A 10964-nucleotide genomic window follows, 5' to 3' on the forward strand; every position below is an offset into this window, starting at 1 on the left:
GATCATTATCACCTCACTGAGACCTCATTCTCAATGTGAACTATCTGTTCTGTTCTCAGCGTATTGGAATGACAGTTAAAGAATTACACAGAAGAAAGCTAAGCCCAGATCCCTCGTTTATTTCTGTATAAACTGTTCAAAAATGTATAGGAAGAGCCTTCCTCTCTGCTTTGCCAGCAAAGTTTCTTTTGCTTTAAGGAGAAATAAATGCACAAAACAGAGATACACTAATGACTTGTCAAAAATAAGCTTCTTGTCAAAAATAAAAATTATGAGACAAGATGCACCTATTAACCTATACAAAAAATTGCAAAATGGCACCAAAAACATTGGTTATAAATCTTGGTCAGAAGTCATAGCTGATTTAGCAAAGCCATAGTTGGATTGATAACAATACAACTCAAAGGTGCTGCACCTTAAACCATCACTTTAGGTTACTCAGATAACTAATTTCAAAGTGTTTCATAGATTTCTCCTCTTGTTTTCCAAATGGGCATTATAGTCTTTCTGCACTTGTTCTTCAAATAGTACATATAAATTTCTCATTAAATCTGATAGACCAGTGCTGCTTGTTAAGAGTTCAAAATGCTAGTAGAGACGGAGAGGTGCAGCTTCACCTCATAGAGGCTATGGTCATTTTACTGTTGCTGACTATAGTTCTGTCTGAATGAGACGTAGTGCTTTCTTCATGTTCTCTATTACTGAAAGAAAAAAAATAAGAACTGTAAAAATGTACATAAAGTGAATTTGTACTATTAGAAAACCCACCTTCTTTGATTAGTAAATTGTTCACACTGCAGTTAATTTATGGTCACACATTAGAGTTTTCTATTGTGAAAATTCTGGCACTGATACTGAAACAGAAGGTAGAAGCTTCATGAATCAAAATATTTAACTTAAAGGGCTTTGACAACACTCCTTTCAACTCCTTCATTTCTCAACAGCAAGTCTGGTAATCAGATGTGACGTGCATATTTGTGGTGAGATACTCCATTGGTGTCAGATAGATGGTACAGAGTAAAGGCTAGCTCAACCTGAAAAATCACATTCCTTTATGAAATATAGGTGTTAGGTGATACTCAGGCAATCACTAGCATTTCTTTACTGATTCCCTCGCACCACTGACCGTTCACATTGTGCTGTTGGTTACCTTTGAGTATAGTGACTTTCACTGTTCTCCAGCAAATTGCTCAGATCTTGTTCCTGAACGTTCTCACCCATGATCTTTGTCTCACCTGAGCAGTCTCAATAAATTCAATGGGACAATAGCTGTGCTTAAGTGTTTTGCTAAACAGGTTAGACTATGATAATTTATTTAGGGTGGTGAGACACTGGAACAGGTTGCCCAAAGAAGTGGTAAATGCTCCATCCCTGACAGTGTTCGAGGCCAGGCTGGACAGAGCCTTCGGCATCATGGTCTAGTGTGAGGAGTCCCTGCCCACACAGGGAGTTGGAACTAGATGATCTTAAGGTCCTTTCCAACCCTAACTATTCTATGATTCTATTGCAAATGCTCACACAGAGTCTTTATTAATTATTTTGAGATCTTAATGTATTCTCAAGCAAAAATAATTGGATGTGGTGTATCTGGCTGCTTACAATGTGAAATACAGAGTAACACAACAGAGGGGACACTTACAGATTGGTATGTCTTGTGGCTCATAAGTGTAAAGTCGGTTGGAGTATCTTCCTGTGATATCAGCTCTTACTGTGAGAGATGGGTCTGAAAAAGTAATTGTATTAAACACTGCTTTCCATTCCCACAACAGATGAAGATGATGCCTGTGTGTTCTGCTTTCATCAGTGAGGTAATTATGATGCCTTTACTCTCTGTTCCAACCAACTATTTTTATTTGAAGAAATCCAGACAAAAGCTAATGTTCACTTTTATATTATGCAGATATTTTAAAGTGACAGATTACACATGCATTTCACCAGTAATTAAAAAAATATATCCTGTTTTACAAGTTCTGAGGTTACATCAGGAGAGGCTGATTTGACTAGATGCACACACAGTGAGGGTCACGCATACCTAATGCAATATTTGCATGACCTACCTAGAGCCTTCAGGATGAAAATCTTGTGATTCTTAATGTTCCCATCATGGAAACAAGTTGTTGTGGACATCTCTTTTCCCAGTTCCCCTTCCAAGCTTTTTGTTAATCCACAGACTCCTGTTACTACATTGCTTTTTGTCTGAGTGTGGGCTTCATTTCATCTAACTTTGGATGCCACCACAGATCTTGTCGTTCTAAGCTCCTTGTACAGCCAGTGAAAAAGAACAGGTGCTCTGCAGCATGTTTCATTCTATCTATTCCAGAAGTCTGCTTTATGATGGGATAAATCACTTCTTAGATGTCACTGACCATTGACTTGTTCTGTGGTAAGGTCCATACTGTAGATATCTACATTCAGTCAGATATTGGACTGTTCTCGGTAAACTTTGTCTTCCAGCAGCACTAGCAAGAGGCACAGAGAGCAAAAGCCCCTATGCTAACAGATATTTAAGCATCTTGTCCCCAAGCACAAATTAGGTACCCTCCTAAAGTATCTATAATCTGAGGAAGTTTACAAGAGTTAAAGCCTATGACAGAGGGAGAACTGAACTCAGATCTGCTAAGTTCCAGACTAATGCCATGGTAATGATAAATCTCATGCTATTTTCTTATTGTAAAATGAATTATTTTGATGTTTCAAAAGGAGGACACTGGTATAGATTCAGATATCACACCTCTGAAGTTACATAAATATTGTACATACCTATGAACATGATTCGGGGCACGTATTGTCCATCAGGTGACAGGTTTTTATCTGTGGTTTCATGCTGGCAGAGAAATTAAAGCTAGTTATTAAAATATTTCTGTAGATCTTGCCAAAATATTACCATATGTGAATAGTCTTCTATCAGAGGACGAAACTAAAATGAAAGTACTACTTGTGTGTGGATACACATGCACAAATGCCTGTTCTTGCATGTAGCTGAAATGCCAGAGGTATTTAGCTACAATAACATGAAAAAGCACAAAGAATGAGAAAACACCAAAAAAAAAAAAAAAAAAGGAAAAAAAGAAAATACCAAAAAAAGAACCCCAGTGAAACAGCCCCAAACCCTTCATACCATGAGATTCAGCATAACAAAGTTATTTTGAGCCATTTCCTGTATCTCTTCATTTTCTGCAAAAGCTTTCTTCAGTGCTAGAAAAGACATGATCATTTTGAAGTTCATTTGAAACTGCCTTTCCATATGCATTTAGGCACCACATTGGCTAGAGACTGGCTATATTGTTCCTGTTCCCGCTGATTCACATTCCTGAGGAGACACTTAAGGGCTCCACCACTGCTTTTTGTTTTTTTGACCCACGTCAGTATAACCTCCCAGCTATGAAAATGGAAGCTCTCTTCTGTTATTTGTGAGGGCTGTCATCTCAATGGATACGATGTCTCAGCTGGACAAAAGTGCATTATTCTCAGAAAATTCTTACTAGATCGATTTCAGCAGCCCTGTCCTTGTGTCCTTCTTTAGTTACTAGTTCAGGAGAGCCAAACAATATTAAATCTGTTCAACGAGTCAGTAGCAAATCTGTGCAACTTAATCTAAACTGCTGAGTGCAGCATTAAGGATAGCAGGACAGCAGCACTGAGTATTTTTCACATTCTTTTTTGGATAGCTTCATAGTGGAGTGTTTGTAAATAACAGTAATAAATTCTTAGCTTTTCAAACACATTTTTATTTACCTCTTTGAATAGTTTTCAATAAGTGCATGGTAAATATATAGGTAAGTGCAGTTTCTCATGAAAGTATTCACATAATTTTTACACTCAAAAAATCAAAATTACCTTGGCAGTACTGACAGTCTTCCAAATGATGAATTACCATCAGTGGCTTGTTACTTTATTAATAATAATAAAATATGTAGTTAGATAATTTGACAAATATATACAAATGGGTGACTTTACGAGCAGAAGAGAAAGGTGAATTACATTTAATGTTATGTTAACCCACAGTAAAACCATGGTTTTTTTTTACAGACATTCTGTAAACAATTACAGACATTTCTGAGAAATGGAAAGGACATAACTCCTTCATAAAAGAAAGAAATAGAGAGAGTTTTCATATCTAACTAGGTTTTCTAAAGTAAGAGATTCTAGAAGAAACAAACAACTGAGCCATCATAATTTCATTCTCAGTTTGTATATAATCAGACTGAAGATGTATTTAATAATGCTTAGGTATGAATTTCTCCATAATTAAGAAAATAAAAATAATGTGTATGAGCTGGAATAAAATAATTTTTATAACATTGTGTTTACCATCAAATATTTCCATGAAAATTCCATGGTTTTTAAGGTTTCTTGAACAGATATACAGTAAATTATGTCTTCTGCAAATATTTTGGTAAAGTATCAAAACTTTATCTTTTTGGATGTCAAAACATTAACTAGTTCTGTGCATTTTGCCCTGTATTTTTTTAAACTACTGTTATTGTTCAGCGTATTAGGCATTAACCTTGATCTGCTATCACTGTCAATAATTATTCAGTTCCTAGCCATTTTCATGTTACATGAAATTAATTGCCTTTTACTTTAAAAATAATTTGCCTTCAATTTAACATTATTATCTAAAACAAATTGCAAGAGATGTTTAAATAATTAAATTAATTCAGAGATATATTTTCAGATGAGTCCCAGAGAAGATTCAGAGTAAAACTTTAATTTCTACCAAGATAGTGGGAATCTGTGAGTACATCATGCACCTATGCCAACTAATAAAGTGTTGGGGAAAACATGAGAGGCAGTAGTTTACCATGCAAGAGCAAATGTAACTGATTTCCAGATGTTAATATTAAGGAAGTAATCAGAGGTACATGATATTAAAAAAAAACCAACAAACCACAACAGTTGTATTTTTCAAATTATAATACCTGTTTATCGTTGTTTATTCAAATGACAACACTGCTGTTGTGACAAAGAAATGACAACGTTAAACTATTGGTTCATGATGTTGCTTCAGAGCCATAAGACCCCTATATGGCTTTTACTTATAGAGACAAAATATGTTTTATGTAACAGGGTGGTCTGCAGCTCAGCTGTCATGGTGTTTCTTTGTTCTGTTTCGTTATAGTATTTTCCGGCGTGACCAATTAACATCTTTGTCTTTCAAACTGGTTTTAATCCCTTACCTTTTTTTCGCTTGATAAAGCCCTTCTTCGTAAGTTTGTACCCAGGTAATTTCATCTCCCCATCCTAGAAATATAACAAAAAGATTAACTGGTGGCCAGGCAAGTAACTCATAACAAGTTACTTTTTTAATATTTATCGATAGTAGTACACAAGTAGGATTTGTTTTTTTTTGTAGTCAAAGTTCCCTGGACATTGTGGATATGCTTATTCTACATATCCTGATAGGTGCATTGGAAGATTTAAAACCCCCAAACAACCAAACCCCACAAAAAAACCCCTCAGCTGATCGAGTATCCAATTCAAGTCCTTTGGCAAACCTGTCAGATACCTTTTAAATACTCAGACATCCCTAAATCAGCACCCAAATCCTTTATATCTTTGTTGTCTGCTCCATATTTCATGTAGACCCTGGGGCTCAAAGAGACTGTTAGCGTATAAAAGAGAAAAGAATAAAATACAGCTCAAATAAGATCAACTTTAATATGAATGTTGTTAGAACAATCTTGGATTATAAACTTAGCTCCAAAGTAATGAATTTCAACTTACAAGTATTTAATTTAATCGCATAATGTATTTATTTTTTAAAAAGGCCCCTAAATAAAAATGTCCACTGAAACAAAAACCCTAATGAATCGTCAGCTTCATAGTTCATCCATAGCTGGTGATACGCTGATATCAAGAAACAAATTGTCCAGTTTGTTTCATGCCTTCAGATACCAAAGGCACCAACCCGTTTGTAGTAGATTCCTGCCTCCCAGGCAATATTGCTCCATTCATAATGGTCCTCAAGGGGATGGCAGAACAGCTTCTGGATCTGGACCAGGTTAAGGTAGCGTTTCTTCTGTGGTGTCTGGACAGTGTTAGGTTATGCAGATCTCAAGGGACAATTGCTTGTTACGCAACTAGGTCATCTTTTCTTTTGGGAGAGTAATTTCTATTATGGATCTGTCTAGTTAAAGGTGGGATTCTGGCATGCTGACCAGTGTGTTCCCAGCCTGGCTGAAGTCAACTGATGACATAGGTAACTTCACAGAGGAGTCAGCAAGGGTCATTTTGCAGCACATTTGAGTATTCCCCTTTGATCTGTGAAAATTACAGGTAAAGTGCTCAAGGCATCCCAAAAGGCCTGAATCAGGATTAAAACTGGTACTTGCTTTCTGTGACTATTGTTTTCAAAGTTGCTAGAATTGAAGGTGCTCTTTATCTTTTTATGAATTTAGCCATAGTGGGAAAAACAGATTCTGACAAATGCAAGATAGGTGTAGATACCAGACGATAATAACCTTTCCCCAGGGATACTTCTTAGGAGAAATGATTTGCAGTTTCAATTTGGTTAGTCCAGGTGCTGCATGATTTTGTCAAGTGCTCCCTGAGCAATTAGTCTCAGATAGGATTTCTGTGGTAGGTGTGATTTTGCCAGTGCTTTGTATAGGAAGACCTCAAATGTGAGCTGTGGGTTCTGCAGGCTTTGCATAGCATGCAGAAGGGGGTCAGGAAGGGAGCTGGAGATTTTTGGGGTGAATAGGCCCAAAGAAGATGAAGAAGAGGAAAAGGCCTCAGTAACCTCTCTCTCTGCTTGTATTTCTAATGACTGATCAGTCATAAATAACTTAAAATAGGGCCTTTAGTTAACACCCAGGTTGAAAGTTATGCACAGCAAGGAAGTGAATTATTCACTGCAAAGTGTGACTGTGACTTTGACGAAAAGCAAGAGAAAAAAGTCACCGAGAAAAACCCAGTAGTGGCTCAGAGTGTTGTTTTGTGTATAAAAATGGGTGTGTAGAAAAATTGTTTCATAGCAACCGAAGTTACGAAACTGTGTTTCGGTAGTTAATAAGTTGCCATAATAAAATATCTTTTAAATGGTGTATGGATGAATGTATTTTCACCATTTTTCCTACAAGTTCATCCTTATTTGGGAAACTCTGTTTAGGTTTTTCACTTCTACTAGGTCACTGTGAATTATATAAATTATGCAGGTTATATGAGGCCCTCAGCCATACCCTTAAGAGCAAACTGACAGAGTGAAATGACATGGAATAAGAAGATGCACTACCTAGAGTGTCACTTAACACTAGAGAAACAGGTGTCAGTAAATATATATGTGCTTCCACTTGCATTCTAAATAAAAGCATTTGTTGACCTATATGGTAAGATAAGGAGGTAACTATACACAGTAGATAATACAATACCTCTTGACAGTGTCTGAGGTGCTCTTTTTTCCTTCTTGATTGCCATTGCAAGGTTAGAAGAGACTGCAATTAGCAGGAGGGACAAGGCCAGTGTTGAATGGAGCATTATTTCCCTTTCAATGGAGCAAGGAGACTGGAAAACAAAGCAACAGCTTTAGTCTAATGGATTTATCACCTGGAGCAGTGTAAATCAAAGTGTTAGTGGTATCCTAACAATCTATACTACAGAGACAGTTTGGGTTATTTCTCTGTGAGAAAAGCGCAAAATGGAAGTGCCTTATTTTATCGTGCAACACTGCTTTCAGATGTCAAAATTAGTCTGCATTGGACAGTTCTCACTATGATGTGATCAAGGGCACAAAGTTCATTTCAGTTCACTTCTGGCCACCCACCTTTGATTCTTACGAAATAGTACAGTAATTGTAATCCTGGATCATGACAATCTCAAGACGGTGCTACTAGTTGTTCTGTTAGGTTTTTTTAATTTTAGTGACATGTAAAGTCATGTGATCTTTTCATGAATAGTTTTTTATGGAGAGGGTTTTTGGTCAAAAGATGTCTCCTGATACCCTCTTTAATAAAATAGGAAAATTGACAAATATTTGCCTCAGGTGTAATATATTTTAAATTGGCAAATCCCTTCAGAATGTTGAAATTGCCATCTTTTTTTTAACCTGGACCGGGCTAAAAACCAGGATGTTAAAGACTGTGAAATAAATAAATGTCAAAGTAATTTCCAGCTGTTTCTCGCAATCAAAACTTGAAAAATTTTCCCAGTCTTCATGGCATTTTTAAACTCTATTTTCAGCTCTACTCCTGCTGAATGAAACAATCCATCTGTGTTCCTAGCTGTTTCAGTATTCTGAAGATATTTAGTTCTTTTCATGACAAAGATCATCATTCAGAAGTTCAGTAACTTTTGGTCTTGATAAAAGTCAGAGAACAAAAGCAGTACTTGTAGAGAAGCATTACAAAGATATTTTTTTTTATTTTGTAAGTCTTCTTTCTGCCTAGTACAATCATCTTTATGCATTAAAACTCTGATATTTAGGTGGATATCTGATGTCTTGACCTAAGTTAAAAATTATAATGCATGTAACCCAGGATACTATGAGCTTATTGGTTCTCACTGGACATTCCACTTTCCAGAGGCTGGCTGAACTTTATGAGTTATCAGGTTGACCCACTGAGAAAGTGATTTGACTTAAACACAAAAATAATTCCCCGAAACACTTGTGCCTGGATTGCTAAAAAGAAAAGAAAACATATAAAATCAAACTTGATTTAAAAGGTGATATACAGTATGGAATTGCAGCCTTGTACACTGGCAAAAGAAGATGCTGTGTGCTTCTTAAGGACATATGTCCTTAGGCTTGTTCAAGTTAGCTATTGTTGATTTAGTTTTAGAAAGGAGTCTACTTTGGAGCTTACTAATTATGCACATTAATTTGATGTTTGGAGATTATTGATATTTAATAAGAAAAAGGTTTTCTAGTGTTTCTGAAGGAGAGACTATAACTTTTAGTTAAGTCTGGGGGGGTGAGGAATTTTTGGTAGTAAAAATTCCATTTGAATTTTCCCAGTGTTTGTGCAGAACACTAACTTCAGTCAGCAAAACCCCATCATTACACCCTGCTACTAAACTCTTGATGAATATTTGTAGCAACTCTATGTGAAAGTTAATAACTATCTTTAATGCCAGTTTATCCACTAGATGTTAACAATAAAATCTAGCACTTATATTAACTAGCTAAAATTATATTTAAACATAAATAGTTATGCCTTTGAAATCACACCAGATAATGTCTTTTCAAAACAGGCATGGAATGCATGAATCAGTTCTTTCTTTCATGATGTATTCATAAAATCATCAAAGTATAAACCTCTTCAAGTCATAGGATTAATTATATGAAGTTTAAATAATTGATTATCATCCTATCAAAACCAAATAAGGAAGGGTAATTTATGGAGCTGTATCTGGAGGCAGTTTAAATTCAATATTCTGATTTTTTTGATGTTACGTGATCCAATGTTATTTAGTTGATTAAGAGAAAAAAATGACAGCTAACACCATACAGACTGCCTTCATCTCTGTAAGAACAAACGTTTTGCTAGCTAATCTCTAAGCATCTATCATTTGTCTTTTTTTTGTATAACTAGGCTTGTAATGCATTTATCAACCGTACCTCATTGCTTTACTAAAGGAAAGTTAAGAATGAGAAATACTTGCTCACCAGCAGCGATAAATTCTCCTGATGGAAGGTCCTTTTTCTGGAACTGATTAGTTAAAACTCAGTGTGATTTGAGCACAAAATACCTGTGCTGCCCAGGTCTCTGTGTAGCAACAACAGCACATTCATCCGGTAAAAAATGAGAGGAACCTTTTAGCTGAAAACCAAATTTGTGCGTTTCTACCCTCCCCCTTCCTTTTCTGTGATCCCTCCAACTTTTGCTCTTGTGGGTTCCCATGCTTATACACTGAATCCTTGGATTTCTTTTCATCTTGGCGGGTATCAGGTGTCTTGTATGAGGATTGGAAATAAATAGTGGCTTATGTCTGCCTGCTACTTCCCCCCTCAAACAATCTGGCTTATGTCCAGTGAAAAAAGAAACCACCAATGAAAGCTGGAACTGTAGGTGCTTTTGTTCCCAGTGAATGGCTGGGTTCACTGGTTCTTGAAGATAGTTATGAATCTAATAGGAAGACACAAGGGTTACTTTGTTTGGAAGAGTATAATTAACAAATAAAACAAACTTTTTTTGAAGGAGAAATGAAATTATTTATTTAAACAATATGGTTTAAAGTATCAGATTATTGGTTCTGTGAGTTGTAGTTTTAAAATGATCTGTTTCTTGGTTATGCTGCTTAACATACTTTTGACCTAACTTGACTAAAAAAGGAAAACTCCTTTATTCATCATCTTTGTATAAAGAAGGTATTAGCTGGATAACCTTTCCCCTCTTGCTTGGATAGACTTTGTTAGGGAATCAGAAGGCACTCCTCTTTGGTTCTTCCTTTCCCATGTATCTGTTTATATGGAGTGCATGGTTAAACTTTTTCTTCCTCTTTTTCAAGTAAAGTCTGACTTCCTATTTGTCTTTGATGTTTTGATCTCCTAATGTTTATTGTCATTGTCATGTATATGATTAATGACATACAGTTCTAGTGTTATGCATTATCGAATATATTTGTACCCAAAGGCAAAAAATGTAACTTTCTATATTTTTAGTGCTGAGTGTTAAATCTCTTTAATATTTGTAATTGAGAATTCAAACTTGCATTTCCAGTTAAAAAAGTATAGTGACTGTATTTAAATCTGTGGCTTTAAGCTGAAAAAGGGTGGATTTAGATTAGATAATAGGAAAAAATTCTTTACTGTGAGGGTGGTGAGACACTGGAACAGATTGCCCAGAGAAGCTGTGGCTGCCCATCCCTGGCCAGGTTGAACAGGGTTTTGAGCAACCTGGTCTAGTGGAAGGTGTCCCTCCTGTGGCAAGGGGGTGGAACAAGATGATCTTTAAGGTCCCTTTTACCCCAAATCATTCTATGCTTCTATGAATATACTTAGCTCCTGGAATAGCTGAAAAAAA

General features: G+C 36.0%; 1 protein-coding gene across 1 annotated transcript; it reads right to left on the reverse strand.

The window, feature by feature from the left end:
• Window positions 1–565: 565 nt before the first annotated feature.
• AGR3 (anterior gradient 3, protein disulphide isomerase family member) lies at window positions 566–7734 on the reverse strand. Its single transcript, XM_057406232.1, has 7 exons — window positions 7374–7734; window positions 5181–5244; window positions 3838–3890; window positions 3119–3195; window positions 2761–2824; window positions 1640–1723; window positions 566–701 (listed from the first exon to the last, which is right to left on the reverse strand). Exons 1-7 carry the CDS (start codon window positions 7477–7479, stop codon window positions 652–654), a joined length of 498 nt encoding a protein of 165 aa, XP_057262215.1. The 5' UTR covers window positions 7480–7734; the 3' UTR covers window positions 566–651.
• Between the last annotated feature and the right edge of the window lie 3230 nt (window positions 7735–10964).

This window comes from Pezoporus wallicus, unplaced genomic scaffold (assembly GCF_028554395.1).
Source record: "Pezoporus wallicus isolate ANWC-B61680 ecotype Strahan unplaced genomic scaffold, APGP_CSIRO_Pwel_v1 contig_5879, whole genome shotgun sequence".
In the NCBI taxonomy this organism is placed as follows: domain Eukaryota; kingdom Metazoa; phylum Chordata; class Aves; order Psittaciformes; family Psittacidae; genus Pezoporus; species Pezoporus wallicus.